Source organism: Apis florea, unplaced genomic scaffold (genome assembly GCF_048593485.1).
Source record: "Apis florea isolate Af1SG1 unplaced genomic scaffold, ASM4859348v1 contig_3305_pilon, whole genome shotgun sequence".
In the NCBI taxonomy this organism is placed as follows: domain Eukaryota; kingdom Metazoa; phylum Arthropoda; class Insecta; order Hymenoptera; family Apidae; genus Apis; species Apis florea.
In genome coordinates this window covers 196,876-216,014 of record NW_028256735.1, presented here as the reverse complement: position 1 = coordinate 216,014, position 19,139 = coordinate 196,876, and the positions used below count along the sequence as shown (strand labels likewise).

The 19,139-nt window shown below is 36.2% G+C and overlaps 1 protein-coding gene across 14 annotated transcripts in view; it reads right to left on the bottom strand.

Annotated features, from left to right (window-relative positions):
• The window catches only part of LOC100863111 (Organic anion transporting polypeptide 30B), a 118,933-nt gene that overhangs the window by 78,542 nt on the left and 21,252 nt on the right, over positions 1-19,139 (bottom strand). For all 14 annotated transcript variants that reach the window (XM_086911525.1, XM_086911513.1, XM_086911511.1 and 11 more), the window contains exons 2-3: positions 3,956-4,280; positions 1,212-1,412 (exon numbers count right to left, since the gene is read on the bottom strand). In XM_086911525.1, the coding sequence (XP_086767651.1) occupies positions 1,212-1,412; positions 3,956-4,167 (413 nt within the window). In that variant the 5' untranslated portion in view covers positions 4,168-4,280. The remainder of the gene's footprint in view (positions 1-1,211; positions 1,413-3,955; positions 4,281-19,139) is intronic.

Below are 19,139 nucleotides of genomic sequence, written 5' to 3'. Positions count from 1 at the left end.
ATTCTTACATATTATTTTATTCAAACGAAGTAGTATTATTCCGAGCTCAAGTCCGTCAAGTACGTCATTTTTCATTTCAAAACAGCTATGCTGCAATCGTTCGTTTTCCGTTTATAATTTATGTACTTTTTTTAGCATTAAAAACTTGTATAATTTTTACACGTTTATTTATCAGTTAAGACAGAGTCTTACTGAGCAATGATCTTCCAGGAATAAACACATTTATCGCGTAATTTACCTTGAAAATCTTATTATGAAATTTTTAATAAAATTGAAACCGCTATAACTCCGATAATAATGATTCCTGATCAACGGACGAGAGATCGTCAGAAGCGTGGGACTTTACCCTTTAAAACGCTTTTTCATTTATTCCGATACGACTTCCGGTTCCAAAGGTAATTTTCAATCATTTAAAAACTCGATTAAACTCGATTGAAATCGAGGGAAAATTCGAATCGCTATAATTCCGAAGATAATAACTTCCGGCCAATGAACGAAACATCGTCAGAAGCGTGGAACCTTCCCCTTTAAAACGCTCTTTTGTTTATCCCGATACGACTTCCGGTTCTCGAGATATCGTCGTGTAAAGGAAAGCCTAATTTTTACACGTTTATTCTCTCCATCCTTGTCGTTTACTCGGATCTCTCTCTCTCTCTCTCTCTCTCTCGCACTCCTCTCACTGACCTATCCCGAATTCCAGGCAAGCGAAAGACGCGATTCCTGAAAAAAACGTACGTATTTCCAAGAAAAAAATGTAGGTCACCAGATAGCGCCACCATTCATAATCTCTTCTCTACCGTCTCAAGTACTTACAGACACTTTGAATCCTTATATCTCGGCAACCAATTGAGATATCGGTATAAAACAAAAAGAAGCTTCAATGGCATCGTTTTCTCTATTTCTTGAACAATGGTTCATTCGATTCGGATACAAAATTTACAATAGTTTCTTCTCACGTTTTTTTTCTACGAAGTTTTAGTCGAAGTTTTATTTATGAGTTTGCACCGATGATACGAAGTATAAGAGACATTATTTTCTATATGTTCAAATGAATATTTGAAATCCTTAATCTATCCACACTAATGGTAAAATGTTATCCCACGAATATTACGTTATATCAACATCCTGCACACATTCTTAGATAAGATTTACAGAAAAAAAAAGAAAAGAAAAGAAAAGAAAAATTCGCCTCGTGAATCCGCAATACTCACCTATGGTCCACGAGGCCAGAACTGGGATTTCTACTGTGACACCTGATGACGGTGTCATGAGTCAGTCTGCTACCGGTTGCTTGCAGTGGGTCTGTGGTCTCGTCGGTTCCCGTGGTCGCGCTCTCAGCGTACAGACCAGTCATAGCATACATGCTTTCGTTCCTTCGATGCCCAGCATGGTAATTGCTGCCAGATTCGGACCTGAAACGTAGTTACGTTTTTTACCATAATTTCAAAGTAATCCGTTAAGGTTTTGCACATGGCCTTCCAATCGAGTGGCACACAAATTTCAATCATTAATTGCCGTTCTATTCGAAAACATCGATCGAGGTTTCATGATAAATTGACGAAAATGATTCTTATTTAATTATCGATGATTCGATCCATCATTGAAATCCTGAACATCATCAACACAGGATGAGCGTATTGAAATCCTTTGATTATTCCTGAGATTAAACTTTAATTTGATGTGATGTAGAAATACGAGAGGAATAAATTGATCGATCATTTATTCTAGAGACAAGAATAATTAGAGACATCTAATTTGGAAAACTTCTGGTATTAAAAAAATATCATCTATACCCTTTCCAAAAATTGTTAACAATCCATTATTAGTCTCGATTGTTTATCTGAGTATACTTTTGCGGCATAAACAACAATTTTCCATAGAAGAGGAAGGAAGTCGGTTGTGCGCGCAATTCTCGTTATCGAACAAGAATAGAGAAGACAAACAGAATTCTGGAAGCCCCTGAACACCGTCAACCTGTACTTATCTAAACATTACACGTAGGCCCCCGACTCGAAGCATCGTATTACCCTCTAACGTAATAAGAATCTTCCCTTCTGTTATTCGAATTTTTTCGACCCCACCAGAGGGGATATCTCAGCGAAAATTGCATATCCATTCTCCCGATTTAAATATTAACTGCTGACAGAAGAGCTCAAGAAGATACATGATTATGCTCTGTCTGGTTACCTTGATACGACGAGGTTCTTCTTCTTCTTATTGTCCTTCTCTATTTTTAATGTAATTCTTTTCCAATTTTAATAATCGAGGGATATTCTCTTTAACGATTCTCCAACGGAATGGAAATATAGAACGAGGATTGTAGATTCTAGAGTTGTAGTTAATTATTCTGCAATGATGCTATTTATTTCTCATCTCGATTCGAGGAAATTTTTACGATGTTGCAGAAAGTATTTTAGGGTAATATTTTAATAGCGTTTTTGGAGAGAATTGAGTGACGGGTGTTCAAGTTTCGATGGGAAAAGTAATGAAACCGATGATAAGCCGATAAGCAAAGTAATAAAAGTGATAATAAAGAAACAATAACGCTTTTCTCGGCGCTGGAGAAATTTAAATATTGATGGAAACGTTTTATCGTTTAAAACGGGTCCAACAAACTTGAAACTTCCATTTTAACCACTCTAAAGAAATAACTTTATAAACGATAATTGTTCAAAGAATTTAAATTGAATAACAATATTTTTCATTTAATTTTTTAACCAAATACAAATGTGCGTCGATAAAATTCTTATTAAAATTTTCAAATTGAAAACAAAAATTTGCAGAGAACAAAATTCCTATACCCCCACATTCTCTGATGCAAACAGTAAGATCCATTGCACAGACTCGTTTGAGAAAAGGAAAGATATTACAAAAGAAGAGAGTGGAGAGGAAAAGGAATAAAGGGTCTCAGGTTTGAACAGAGGAGAGTAAAGGATGGTTTAAAAAGATCATTCTTTAAAACCCTTCATTGATTCCTTAAAGTAGCAGAAAAAATAGAAACAGTTTAATCTTACGTGGCTTAAGTCATTGCCCATATTCTTTAAAAAAGAAAGGAAAAATATTAGAGAAAAGGAGATGAAAAGCAACGGAAAAAAGATTCTTCCCTAGGAGAGCGACAAAAAGGAAAAAGAGGAGGCTTCGAACAGTATGATATTTTGCGATACTTAAATACTTGCGTAAAAGAAAGGAAAAATATTGAGAGAAAAGAGGAAAAAAGGAGAACGACAAAAAGAGGAGTTCGAAAAGGGGAAAAGCATGACATTTTGCGATACTTAAATACTCGCGTAAAAGAAAGGAAAAATATTAGAAGGAGAGGGGAAATGAATAGGAAGAAAAGAAAGAGAGGAGGCTTCGAAAAGCATGACATTTTGCAATACTTAAATATTTGCGTAAAAGAAAGGAAAAATATTGAGAGAAAAGAGGAAAAAAGGAGAACGACAAAAAGAGGAGGCTTCGAAAAGCATGACATTTCGCGATACTTAAATACTTGCGTAAAAGAAAGAAAAAATATTGAGAGAAAAGAGGAAAAAAGGAGAACGACAAAAAGAGGAGTTCGAAAAGGGGAAAAGCATGACATTTTGCGATACTTAAATACTCGCGTAAAAGAAAGGAAAAATATTAGAAGGAGAGGGGAAATGAATAGGAAGAAAAGAAAAAGAGGAGGCTTCGAAAAGCATGACATTTCGCGATACTTAAATACTCGCGTAAAAGAAAGGAAAAATATTAGAAGGAGAGGGGAAATGAATAGGAAGAAAAGAAAAAGAGAAGGCTTCGAAAAGCATGACATTTCGCGATGCTTAAATACTTGAATACTCGAAATACTTTAATACCTGAAATAAAAGAGAGGAAAAATACGAAGAGGAGAGAGAGAGAGAGAGAGAGAGAGAGAGAGGAAATGAATAGGAAAAAAGGAGAGAAAGGGGGAGGGGGTTTTCGAGGAGGCGAAAAATGTCACCTTTTGTGGCCGAAACCACCGCCGCTGCTCTCGTTCCTCTTGTGGCCACTCTCGGATCGTTTGTGGCCAAAGGCACTGGATATGCTCTCGGCACGTTTGTGACCGCTCTCGGACCGTTTGTGGCCGATAAAACCGCCGCCTGACTCGGTTCGTTTGTGGGTGAACATGCTCGAACTCGAGCCGTTCCTCTTGTGCCCGCTTGTGGACGCCATTTCTTCCCTCCCCGCCACACTTCCCCGCGTCCCTCGGCTTCCTTCCTTCCTACCAAAATCCTTGAATTACGGCCCCACCCTCCACATTTTTGGCCGAGTGCTTCCGTGCTTGCCTGCAACAAAAAAAACCAGTCAGATTCTGCCCCATTTAAATTATCTTCGTTTCTTTCACCCCTTCTTCCACCCCTCTTTCCATCCTCGACTTGATTAAAGAGCAAGCAGGCTTCGATTCGATTCGATTTCAAGGTTTCTTTCAAGGAAAGGGGCGTGCAACGTTTCGACACCGTTTCGCATCCGATCGAATTGACACATCTCTGTATTCAACGGTTCAACGAACCTGCTTCTGGTAAGGTCAGGGCCGTTCAACAGCGCGAGGAGCGAGCTAAGCGAGCAACGTTGTCATCTTCGTTACGAAGACAGAAGCGGGATAACTGTATTTGCTGTCGTGCAAGTTCTCACCGATAATTCGTCTCGAATTTACGACGTATAATTGTAGGGATTGAGATGGTGGAAGAGGCGTGATATTATATCGTCACTGATCATTGCTATCTTCTCGCGTGTCGAACAAAATTTATAATATTTGCATATATAAAACGATATTGATTTTAGAATCACGATTTAGACGGTTTCTTTTAACCGTCCTCGTGTTCCGATTACTTTATCGAAGAAACCTTTCATTAATATCGTAAACGACTGAGAATCAGTAGAAGAAAAACAATCGATTTTGATGAATCTTGCTTTTCTAAAGAAAAAAAAAAAAAAAAAAGAAGGAAAATCAAATATATTTCTTCGCAAGAAAAAGACTTGAGTTACTCGAAGAAAGCTCTTCTCAACCTCGCCATTCATAAACCGACTTCAGTCTCGCAAATAGCCGAGCAAGTCGAGTAATTCGATTCGCCACGTGCGTCCAACGCCGTCATCGTTGCACACGAAATCGTTTCTGTCGCAATAGACGGACGAGGACCAACCTCTGATGAAAGTTTCGAATTAAACTTGCGCAATTAGCGCTGTTACGTAAACACACGGCTCGTTTCGTCGTGGCGGGAATTGATTAATTCGACGCCGATTCTCTTTCTTCCTCCCTCGAAAGTTTCTTTCTCCGCATTTCCGCACAATGACAACGAAACGTCGTCGTTGGCTCGACAGACACATCGCTTCCATCACCATTCGAGGAATCTATATGTATATTCGAATACATGGATTCGTGTGACGAAATTTCGTTCGCCATTTTTGGCACGATTTGTCAAAATTGTATTCGATTGAAACGAAAATTGGAAATGGAACATCGATCGTTTAGCTCAAAGTGTTTAAGTAGCAGTGGAACAATAAGCAAATTTAATTTTATTCATTCACGATCAAAGAATCACGGATTTTGAAAAAAGTCAATTTCAAAGTGATCGAACTTTGACTTTGAGTCGGTTTAAGATGCTGATTTCGAAACGTATGCAAATTTCGAACGTTCGTGAATTTTGATTGTTAAAAAAGTAGCAAGTAACGTAGAGATTTTAAGAGACCGATAAAAAAAATTGTGAGGTTGAAATTTTAAGCTTTCAAGTATTATTTTGTGAAATTACACTATATTTCTGTGCTACTTCATCCGGCCATCAATAATTCTAAATCGATCTAACCAACCATCGTTGTCATTCGTTTCCAAGGCAACACATTCAAACTAAAAAATCAACCATCACAGAGATAAGAATTTCTCTCGAAAAAACGTGGAAAAAATTATATCACGATAAAATCCCTCGCGCTTCTCTAAATTAAAATCGATCGATCGTTTGCCAACAAGTTAAAAAAACAAATTCCTCGAGACAGGAGGCGACCGATTCCCTTTCGAAAGTCGATCCACCGCTATTGCAGCACAACGCGAACACACGTGGGAACATTTTTTCCCAGATTATCGACCGGCCACACGGCCTTGATTTCGTTTTCGATGAAAAATTAAAGCGTTGTATACCCGTTTGATAACGAATTCAAAGTCAGGGATACGTCGTAACGATGCCACGTGCGGCTTGGAAAACCCGCATCGTTAATAATTTCATCGAGCTCCCAATTTCTTGAACCTTCTTCTTTCACTTTCGAGGAGTTTGACACATTCGACGCAACGTCCATTTCGTATTCCGTGGCGATCTTTTCTGAGAACGAGAGTTTTCCACGTGTCTGGCTTTACTTTCGCGATTCGTCGCAATTCAAGACTGTCTTTTGTATCTCGTTTCGAAAATTTCTTTTTGGTACATGGACGAGTGGATATGTAATTATTTCGAATAATTTCGAGAGACACAAATTCTATTTTATTTAACACCCTCGGATTCAAAAATACAAATATTTCTCTTTGTTTCGCGTTTTTCCACGGACAGCTTTGCACTCTCGTTTTATATTTCGATTGCTTTGCTTTTGGCTCCGTCGAGATCCTCATTTGTAAATATTATCGTTGGCAAAATCTACTTCTGCGTTCTATCGAAATTATCTGAATCAATTGGAAACTGTAACCATCGATGAAATCACATTTTCCTAGATATTAATTTATTAATCCTGTTAACAATTGTTAACAAGATGATTGTTAATAGCATGCGAGAAACGAGCTCAGGATTAAACTTCTCCTCCGATCAAATCTTCGTTATTGAACCATCGTTAGTCGCGAATCCAATTATACATCGTTGATCGCATTATATCTTGAGGTTGTACACCTCCTTCTCTTCTATCCTCAAATAGAATTACGGAGTTATTTACGCATTTATATTTATGCACCAACAAATTCCTCATCATTTCTTAACAATCCCTTTATTATCCACGAATAATTGCTCGACAAACCGTTTAAAACATTATCGAATAAGATTTTGATCGTCAAATTTTGAAGATTGTCCGACAATCTAACTATCTTCTTACTTGATCATCGACTATATTAGATATTACGTCACGAATTTTCAATTTTCATCTCGTCCTTGATAACATACATCAAGATCGAATGTCCTTTAATTCGCCAAAAAAAATCTAAAACGATAATAAAAGAAAAAGAAAGAGGGAAGGATCGATACGATTCGAGGATGAAAAAAAATGGTGCGAGAGAACCCGAGCGAAAACTCGGGATAAAAAGCGTTCCCCATTCCGCTCGACCGTTTCTCCATCCTTTCATCGAATTGTTAAAAACACACACCGAGTGCAAATACATCACCGATCGCGGTGTGTTTGCATCTGTGTCAAAATATCGGAGCGAGTAAAGCTGTTACCACGTTTCTCTCATTTTAGAGAAACAACTTTCAAGCCTGGACCACCGTTATAAATTCGCGATCCCTCCTTTTATTATACCGTTCGACACCTCTCGACACCACGCATAATTCCGTATAATTCCGCTTCTCTCTATTTTTCAAACGGAGAATGCAATTTTTGTTGATAATCAATAAAAATCTCGTCACCGACTTCATACAATTGCTTCGTCAGATGAAATTATTGATTTACCTAATATTCTCATAATACGTTCTGAATTTTACATAATTGGTTATGTAAAATACGTGCAATAATTCTCACGCGTGAAACAAACAATTGAATTGTGAATAATTATTACGAAGAGAGGTGGCACGTTTCTTCGATTCTTGACACACGTTTGAACGAAGTGGAAAAAAGTAGCACGTGAGTAAATATTTATGAATGGATACTATTATTCCGTTTCATTTATGATTTCCTCGTACACTTTTCTTCTTCTTCTTTTTCTCCGTTCCTATTCCAATGCATACTGATACGCACAATTTATTGTAACACGTTACGTCTCTAACGTAACGGCGCTCAATGTATACATTTCCATTTCATTTTCCGTCCCGATGCATCATTTTCTCTTATATTTATCCAACATTACTTGTCACTCGTGAAATCATCGAACAATTATCCAACGGCGACACGATTAACGATACAATTATCATTCCTATTCGTTCACAAATTTTTCTTTCCAAGGAAAATGAAAAAAAAAAAGGAACTATTTTCAAAATCGATTACTTTTCTCTCTCTCTCAAAGTTAATTCGAATAATTTGAATAATACGGAAAATTTCACGACCTAAAAAAATGGATATGAATTTGTAATTACTTCGAGAGATAAGATTGCGAATACGTAAGTGTTGACTTGTCTCCTTGTTTGAAAAACAAAAAAAAAAAAACAAAAAAAAAGAGAGCTATTGTTTACCTTGTTAAGAGAGGAAAAATAAAAATTTGGAAAAATCGGAGAAATTCGACACGAATGTCGCGATATATTCGTACAAATCGTTTCGAACTGGTTCGAACTGTTAACCTCGCTGAACTTTGATTGTTGAACTCGTATATTTTTCCTTTTTTTTTTAAATTGACAGCCGTTTCTGAATTGTTTTCACGTTTGCTCGCTTTTTTTTTTTTTGTCAATATCACTGGTTGTCGTTCTTTTTCCTCCTGTAAATATAAAAAGAACGCTTTTTGGTCCGGTGGAAAAAGTTATACGATACTATTCTTTTAAAATGATCGAGTAAAAGGATAATTCAATGAAATAGAAGAACACGCGTTTCAATTTTATCGAAGATGTCATTCAGTATTTACGTTGGAACAATTTAATTCTTGGAAAGTTTTCGATGCCAAAATGAACAATGATCAGTTGCCAAAAGTCCACAAATACAACCATCTATTTTGAGTAAAAATAGAGTTATAGAATGATATTGAAGTTTGATATTGAATGGATTGTCAAAGATCATTTCGAATTATTATCACCTCGTTTTTTAAATAACATCTAAAACTTTTCCCTAAGCAATAATTCACAAATTACCCCCTCCCCCCAAAAAACAAAAAAAGTCAGAAAGAAAAAGAGAACGAAGAATTAATTTCGAATTAGTAACAAAATAAACGATCTAAAAAAAAAAAAAATATCGCGATCAATCTTTGCTACGAGAAATCAGAATAATCAGAACATCAGGCTCGCAACAACTTCTATTCAATATTGTTCGTCCAACAGCACGTTAATTGCAAATTACTCTCACGCCATGAGTCGTGACCTAATAATCTTCTCTTGATCTTAGACCCTTGGAGGGTTCTTGCTGGCGCACCGGAAGAAGAGCAATGAACTGTCGTGTACCGTTAAAGAATTAACTAACCAACCACCTTTCGTTATTTATCGTCGCGCAGTTTATTTTTTTACTGAAACAAAAATCCCGAATGAATTTATTATGATAATGAAATATGAGAGAGAAAAAATTATTTAATTTTTGCGATTTAATGTTTAATCGGTATAAATTATTCGAACAGCTGACGCGTACAAGATGACGAGTGGAAAAAAGTACGGCAGAAGGAGAGTGTATATAAAGAAGTTTTTTATCACCTTGTGATTTAAAACCATGAATTTCGAGACAGAATTTTTTTTCTGCATGATACGAGTTATACACCTTTTTTTTATGGATCTGCCTAGAAGATATTTGAAATGATATATATATATACTACTAAAAGTAAATCAATTCAAAAGTTACACCTTATATATATTATTTTCCTTTCCTGTCATCTGATCGTTAAATTAAAATTGGAAAAAATATTTTCTCTAAATATACGAATAGGTTCCATTTTGAAGAGCGTTTTTTTTTTTTTTTTTTTGAAAAATTTTAAAATCGAATTTGAAGGAACGATATATCGCACAAGCGTCTTTTTCTCGGACGTACCTTTGCATCGTGACCTTGTCGTCGTGTTCGCGCTATTTCTTCGTCGTAAGTACTCTATTAGTGGTTATATAAATTCTTTTTTATAACACGTATGAGGACTACAGAAGTAGTAAAAACATGACATTTTCCGATTCTTACGCGAGAACGAATTTAAAATTGATCAAAATATTTCCTTACGATTCGTCAAGCCTTGTCGAGTTTTCTTAGCATTAACAACCCAATTAACTCAATTGGATCGATAAAAATAGATCGATCGGATCGAATGGATGTTTCTTAAAAATTTCCAAATTCTGAAAAATTATCGTCATTAAATCCTCTTTCTTTCATTCTGAGGATTATGCAATACGAAATCTACAATCTCGCATCACAAGATTAATAAATCTTTTCATAACTTTCTGAAAAAATCTTTCAAGAATAATAATACTGAATCTCTTAATCGAGTTTCAAGACAACAAAGAATTAATATAATGATGAAAAACTGAAAGGAAGAATATAGTTTGCCGGAGTGAATTGAGAAAAGCATAAAATTTCAAAATAACGAACCTATTTATAGACTTGGTTTCGCTTGCAAAAAAAAAAAAAACAGTTCTCAACAACACAAGAGTCTTTAATAATAGCAAGAAACAAGACTATATTACAAGTTATCTGTAACAAGATTGTGTAATATCTTGCATCACGTGTGATGCACCGAACGTGGCAGGAATGAGCATCGTATATCACAACGATGCACGAGACTAACATCATGTTACTAAATACCGCTTATATGTTTCTATATCTTGTGCAATCAATTAGGAAACCTTTAAAAGCATTATCCTCGAACACAAATTCAATCACGAAATGTAACTCCCATAGCTAATAAAAATACGCCATTCCATTTGAAAGAAATATATAAAAAATTCCATCTTCGTATTTCAAAACAAAAAAAAAAAAAAAAATAACTTTCACCCGTTCGAGAGAACTCGAGGGAGAGAATTCTTCTTCTGAAAAAAACTAAAAAAAAATATACAAATTTCATCTTGATATTTCAACTCCCCATACTTTCACCCGTTCGAGAGAACTCGAGGGAGAGAATTCTTCTTCCGAAACTAAAAAATATGAATACTTCGATTCGATTATAAAATTCCGATCATCGTGAAAAATATATTTCCATAATAATTTTTCGATAACAAATCGGCCGCAAACAAGGTATACCCAATCACTTCATACGGCAACCCAGTTCCTAGCCGGAAACCACGTCGATCCATTACTCCCTCGGTCTCTCTTCAATCGTTTTCCCCCGACTAAAACTGAAACGAAACGCCGCGAGCGAGGGCGAGAAGTTGAAATATATATATATATATACATACATTGGTTGGGGGGATGAAACGCTGACCTAGTGGCCAACCCATCGCCACCCGGTTTTCCAAGACCTTCCGACACGCGAGGGACCATTGGTTGGCCGGCACACGTGAGGATGGATGGAAGGATAGCGAGCGGCTGGTTGGAGAGGCCTCCGCGATATCGCGCTCTCCTAGGATCGATACCTCGCGTGCAATCGGCCCACCCGATATACACGCCGATTGGGGGGACAAGCAACCGCGACCTTTCCACGTGATTGAACTCTGGGGTAAAAGGGTGATTAGAGTGGGCTCATTATTTCGTGGATCGATGCGACTTTTCTTTTTCTTTCTTTCTTTCTTTCTTTGGAAATTTTTCTTCTTATCAAATATCAATCGTTTCGAAAATTCGATCTTATCGTATCTTGTTAACCCTTTGCATTTAAGAAGGTTACCAGTCAAGATGACAAGAGTCTGTAGAATTATATTATATATATGTTATTAATGTAAATATATGTATAATAATAAAGTGTAGGATGGCGAGTGCATCGGATAACTCGATTCGCGATGAACGTTTCAATGGATTAGAAAAAAAAAAAAAAAGAAAGATTGTTCAACAAGGTTGCTAGGCAAGCTTCTCGATGAAGGTCAACAGATCATAGACTTAATTATTAACCATCTTGATTACAAAAACTAGTAAACTTCGAACCGCTCGAATAACTCTATCCACGAATCTCGCTTATTAGGAATTAGAATTATTGTCTAATAACATCGGGTCAATCAACATCGAACTCGCATAAAAATCGTTGATGATCGATCATCGACGAGGCGTGGTAATCCGACGAAAGGGCAGATCTAATAATAAATTTTCGTTACCACGAAAAAAAAAAAAAAAAAAAAAAGAACGAACGTTGAACACGATCACAGTGTACAGGTTGCCGCGTGTCACCGGCCGATTCTGCTACGCCTGCAGCAATCGTGCTCGCCCGCCCACCTTCGTGACGGTGGATTGTTTGTCGGGTGAAACGGCAAAAACGCGGGACGAATGGTGAGGCTAGCTGCTCACGGCTCGGCTGGTTACGCCAGAATGATCTAGAATGATCGAGGAGCCATTCGATGGCCATTTGCGGATTCGAATTGATTCCCCCTTCTTTTGTGGGGGATGAACTTGCAAATTATTTGGTTATCGAAATGGATTCTAGAAATCTAGGATTTTGAATGCGTTTCTAAAAATGTATATTTATACCAAGTTATCGAGAGGTTTTTGTTACGATATTAACTCGTACCCAAGCTAATATCGAGCGAGAAATAGAAGCAAGTGGAATATGTAAAACGATTTTGGCAGCATTCCTGTATTGCGTATCGTTTGTTTATTGAAATATATCGTGCTCGTGTATTTCCCTTATCCTTTCCTCTTGCGTTTCATACGCGATATCGTATTAAAAATAATAATTTCAGCTAAATTTTTGCTTTCCATTCCTTTTTAAAAGGTATCTCCATTTCTTTTTTATCGCAGAAGGTAAAAAAGTTAAAAGAGACAAAATTTACAGCAGGGTCACCCGTTTCGCTGCGGAGCATCTGATGGTTACTCCCCGCGAATCCCGGCTAAAAGCACGATTTCGGAATAAAAAGTAAAAACTATATATTCCACGACCTACATATCGTTATTTACCGCATCTCCTGCGGCCCTGGTCCAAGCAAAAGCGTACCTGTCGTCGTCGATCGAGAAAGAGGATAAAATATTCAAATACATCGAGAAACGAGTAAATTTGACGACGGTTCAATCCACCTTTGCATATAATTTAAAAATATAAAAATATTATTTATTATAATATTTGTTATAATTTATTCCAAGAAGATAAATAAAATGATCGATCGAGTCTAATTCTTAATCGTGAAAAGAGAATTTCTTTAAATCGATTATCTAGTTATTTGATATCTGTAAAAGTGTTCCTTGCACTCCATTTCATTGGACGAAAACATTGGAAAACTTCCATGCAAAACATACCCACGCGCTTAAACTTTTACACGTGTGTACATCAAAGTGGACGTGGAAAGCGACGAATTCAGTGCGAATGTTTATTAGAGTTTCGAGTGTTAGATATACGCGAACGAGGCGAGGATTTGCAGGTGTTAAAATATATATTGTTGTATATTGCTAGATGTACTCGAGGCAATTGTTGAATAAAAGTTTCCTCGGCTTGTATTCCGAGTTGTTTCGTCGTATTCGAAACATAATTAATAATTTTATTCCATGTTTTTAAACTATTTTTTTCTTTTCTTTTTTGAAGGTAGAACGATGAAAAATCCGATCACACGACACGTTAATAGAACCAGAACCGAACCAATCTCGTGACCACCGACTTTTAATTGCTTCAATCCCGAAAGAAAACTTCTCTAATTATCCTGTCTAATTCCAACATCCTTAAAAATAGTTCTTCCTGCAAAGAGAAAACATCGAGCTACCTGTCGCTAAACTAAAAATCACGAATATTTACTAAAAACGACTAATATTTAAAATATATATTTACGTACACTTTGTACAACAATCTTCACCTATTCCAACATCCAATAAAATCCTGAATTTATTCTATTTTTAATTAAAATTAAGACACCTGAGAATTATTTAGTAAGATCTAGAGTTAATTTCGTTATCCCAATTGCCAAAAATTTCTTAACAACTGCCAATAAAACTAGCAATACTCGAACTCGTATATAATTAATCTTCAGCTATTCCAAAATCAAAAGGACTATCGATAAAGCTCACGTGTCGAACTCGTACATAATAATATAAATAAATCTCCAGCTATTCGAAATTCAACAGGATATCCTAATTTCTTCCATTTTTAATTTAAACTAAAACAAAATACCTAAATTGTTTAACAAGAATAAAACCAGAATTAAAACCGCCAATAAAACTCGCTTCGCGTGTCGAATCCGCGGGACACCCGGTACATAGCCGGAAACTTTTGGCACCGCGATAATATACCGTTATACCGGCCACTGCAGAAAAATATAATGCGACGTAGCAACCGTTTCATACGGATCATATACCTGTGTGCAACGAAACAAATGCAACACCCAGGTCACCGGTCATATTGTCTGGTCGGCGATAAATCATCGTGATTGCAACTACGCGATACGATTCGACGCTCTAACGAGGCAAAATAAAATTGCCATAATGGAAATTTCATGCTAGATCTGCTAATTGAACGCGAGATTTTCAGCGAGCGTTCAGTATTTTGAACGCGTATTAAAATTATCTAAACGCGGAATCACAGTTGAAAAGGATTCGAATATCGTGTCTAGAAACGGTCCACAGATGTTGAAAAACGTGAGTTGGGATGAAGGCATTGATTCGAGTGATGGGTTTAAGTTCACCGCGAAACTGAAACATTATTATTTCATTAATATTGTTTGAACTTGATTGATTTTAAACCCATCGCTGGATGTTCGTGAACACGAGATAACTTATTCGCACAGCGACTATCGTACACATCGAAAACCATGCGTGACTCGGGTTATGTGTCTTTTACGTGGAAGAGTTCGAAGCTTCGAGGAAAAAGGGTGGATGTAAGAGTTGATGAGAGGCAATTGGATATTTGAAGGCGTTGATTTCGGCGAATGAAAATTGCGGAGGTTTGAGAATAGAAGAGGATTTCGATTCTTGGTATACGCTTATGTTCACAAGTCATGGAATATTTGAATGGAGAAATTGTTTGGAATTATTTCAGGTTGACTTTTGATGAAAGGAAATTCTAATAATAAATTTTAATAAAACTCTTGCGTAAATTAAAAGCTATGATTGGTCGGTTAGATTTTTATCAGTTTCCAAGAGGCTAGAAAAAATATATTCATACGTATTACTTATTTTTCCACGAAACGTTCTTTTATCGCGTTCATCCATTTTACTTTTCTGCTATTCTACTACTTGGATAAATATTTTTTACGATTTGTAATTACAATTTTATTTATACGTGCATGCAAACAACAAAAATATTCCATGACTCGTAGACACGAGTGTACGTTAAATAGAGATGAATGGAACTTTTCGTGCGTTCAACCCTTTAATTGGCCTTTAACCTTTGTCAATTTTTATCAATTTCGCGCAAAAACGGATCGATATCTCGATTTTATTTTAATCAAAATTCACATAATTTTAGGTATATTCCTTAGAAATAGTTAAAAAAAACTATTAGCAATATCAAACAAATTATCTAACATAATCAATAATACATAACATTGTTATGAAACATAAGCTAAGACTTATACTTTCACGCAATACAAGATTACGAGCTAATTCGGATAATTGAATTTGATGAAACATGATCGAAACAACTTTTTTTTTAATTACATACAAAGTCGAATAATTAGAAGAAATCGTTGGATGAACAAGTTTCATCCAATTTCCCTTGACACGCTGCTAATTCCATCGGATAATCTCGTTAAAGCACTTTTAACGCATCGTTTCCTCTAATACGCGCGTAATCCGACCAACATTTAATTACCCAAATCTGCCAAACACAATGGATCCGCGTTAAAACAACAATCGAATATCCTTCGATCGTTCCTCAAATTCACTCCTCCAATGTTTTCTCCTCTAACCTCTCGATTTTTATTATCGAACAACGGCTAATTTTAGATTTATTCGTTAATCATTTCGCAATCGATCGAAACTTAATCTCTTCTATATTTCTTTCATTTTCAATTCATCGACGGTTATAATCGATCCATCTCTCATTTCGTTTCTTAACAATCGAGATAAAGTCGATACAAAAGGATACATCCTTGGAATTAGTCGATTTAACAACATCCCTTCCCCCGAACTTGGATTACTCGACGAGCAAGATCCGACAGTTTTTCATTAAATAGTTTCAATTGATTAATAACCCGAATAAAGCGAACAATAAACTGTTATTTTTAAAAGTCGTGAATTTTCTCTTCGTTGAAAAGCAATTGAACCAACTATCGCATAAAAGAACGATTCTCGACGAACGATTCTTTCATCCACTTCTGATCCAAAAATTTAATTTTCTATTCCACAACAGCAATTGACTATTAATCTAAAAAAAAAAAGAAACAATCAAGTCAGTTATTAACGTTCCTTTTAAAAATACGTATCCTCGACCCAAACTAAAACTATGCTCTAAAACTGTCCTCGAATAAATAAACAAAAAAAACTCGATCCTCCATAACAGACCCCACACTAAGAATCACTGTTCCACGATGAATCAGTTACAGTTGCATACGCAGCGTCTTCAACTGAGTCACTCCGTTCGGGATGGCGAAGTAAACGACCCGTTTGATACGGCTCCAAATATAAAATCGTTCCCTCGAACAAATATTCCCTCCCCGTTTCTACGCCACTGAAATCTCTTCATTAGACGAACGAAGCGAAAAGAGAGAGGAGGAGGGGGGGAGGGAGGGGGGGACGCTGCTAATTCGAAACACACGCGTCGAATAAGAGCAGGGACTCGAGACTTCCCATTGATTTATCCTCCTTCGAGACACTTTAACCTCTGTGGAGAAACTGCTTGATTAATTGACACGCGTTTCTTGCGCTCCGTGATAGCGTTTGTCCGAGAAGCGGTTAAACGAAAGTTTAACACTAAACCTACCGACACTTCATTATATACCTATTCCTACCAAATGCAAAAAAAAAAACATTTGTATCTTAATATAGAAAGAGCTAATTGGATTCGTAAAGTAAACAATCCGGAAAGTTGTGAATATTGAAAAATGGGTTGTATCTATTACATTATAGAAAAAGTCACTTTTAGACCAAATATACATTTTCGTGAACGCGTTTTTTTAAATCTTGCGTTCGGGCAAATCGACACTTTTCCGACATTCTTACTTTAATTCACACAATTGTTGCACAATTCCCTATCTCGAGGGAATAAAATAATTCACCCTCACGAATTTATTTAACCTGGATGTCGAGCCAAGCTGCTCGCCACGAAATCGGAGCAGAGCTCTGTAAAATTAACATTGAGCTCTGCTAGCTAGGTTCTTAGAGGCTGGAGAGTTGAGCGTCGATCAGCTGTATTATGGAATATAAGGGAGATCGAGTTCAGAGAGTTGGTAATCGTCGAGGAAACTCGAGCCTGGTAAGAAATCGTGGGCAGAATAATGGGAGGGGAGGGGAGGTCACGTGCGACGAAACGTTTCTAGATGGATGGCGAATTCTTTGAAAATACAGAATTTTGCCTCGAGCTTCGTGGGTGGTTAAAAAAGGGTCTTTTTTGGAAAAATTGCACGGAGATGGAGATTGGTGATCCTCTGGAGAATTTTCTAGGGGTGTGCAATAATAATCTAATCGTTACATTATGAACGGAAAAAAAAAATTGTCGTATTATCTTGTTATTCGAACAATAACATTTATTACGTGGACCAGTTTGTTTTAATAAAGATAGCTTCTTTATAGATTTTTTATCAGCCACTTAAAGCTTAAGGCTGAGTAACTACATTATCATCAAATTGAATTTAAAAATATGCAGATGAAGGCCGTATATCTTCTTTGTTAATATTTAATCTCATGTTGTTACCCATTATTTCTGCAGTATATGGTAAATTTAAAATTATAATCCGAGCAACTTTAAAAAACGTGTTTCAGCATATATTTTAAAATCATACAGCATTTATCCTTGAACCTTTTCAAAAAGATTACGAGTACGAGATAATAAATCTCGGAAAGAATATTACAAATGAATCTCAAATGAAATGGAAATTTCACTCGATCAGGAAGAAGGATCTTGAAACTTGATCTCCTCGATCGTTCGAATCGGTAAAAATTTTCGATTCCCTAAATATAAAAAAAAAGCCAAGTTTCGGTTCAAAATCGAATTCAAACAGGTTTCCACGATGGCTCCTCCCTTAATTTTCTCTAACAGAGCTCGCTGCTAACCCCGTCGCTGTACATAAAATATTACGTTTACTCAGGGAATCGAGTTAAAAATAGAGCTAGGTGTATCGTTCTTTCAAATCGCTCTTTTCGAGAGCTGTTGTGCAAAGTACTTCTCGAGAGAAGTATTGACGTAATCGAATTGGCAAGACGAGCATCGACGAAACTCGAGAGATTCAACATTGTAAAATGAAGCATCGTTGATTCTTCTTAATTTGTGACTTGGTATTCCGAATGATACGATTTTTTCCAAACATTTCTATTTATTTCTTTCCTCGTGTTGAATGTGAACATTCACTCGACCGAATATGTAAATTAGAACGAACTTTTTTATTATTATTTTTTTTTTTTTTTTTTTTTTTGCTCGATGTCGACTATATTCTCCCTGCGTTCCATTTCCACCAGAGATTCAGATGAGTGAATTCTTGTATAAATAAGAATGCACATCTTGCCAGACACTAGGACCAGAACGATATTTTAAAGTGTCATTTTGATCAATGAAACAGGGAGAATGACTCGAGGAAAATTAATTCCAACGATTTGTGGAGATAAAATAATAATGGTTTTGGCTGACTTCACTAAAGATAAGCCTTTTCCTTTGATTTTGTTTGCTTTTTCTTCAAAACGCTGCGCTTTGCCGAATAATTCATCTTATTTACTCTTATTTACAGTTTCATCGAGCAACGAAACTGAAATTTATATTTATTATTATTGAACTTGGAATTCGTCTGACAGAAAAAGAGAATAAAGATTCACGTGTGATTCAAAAATGAAAGAATAAAGAAACATTCGTTGGAAAATGAATATTTTTCGTACTAGCTGCTTAATACTACGTTGCTAATTGTTCGAATATATCATTAAAAAAAATGTTTAATTTATTCAGGAATGAAAACGGAGAAAATACAATATGAGCAATTTCAAGAATTTCAAGAAAATTATATTCCCAAGGAAGCATCCACAGTTTCATTCCACCTCACCTTTTTGCTCCCATTTTAGAAATAAACTTTTCCATAGCAACCCGTCCAAGAACTAAAAAAGAAGAAGCAATGAAGATGATAATAAGTATTCAACAACTGTGAATAGAATAAGAGAGA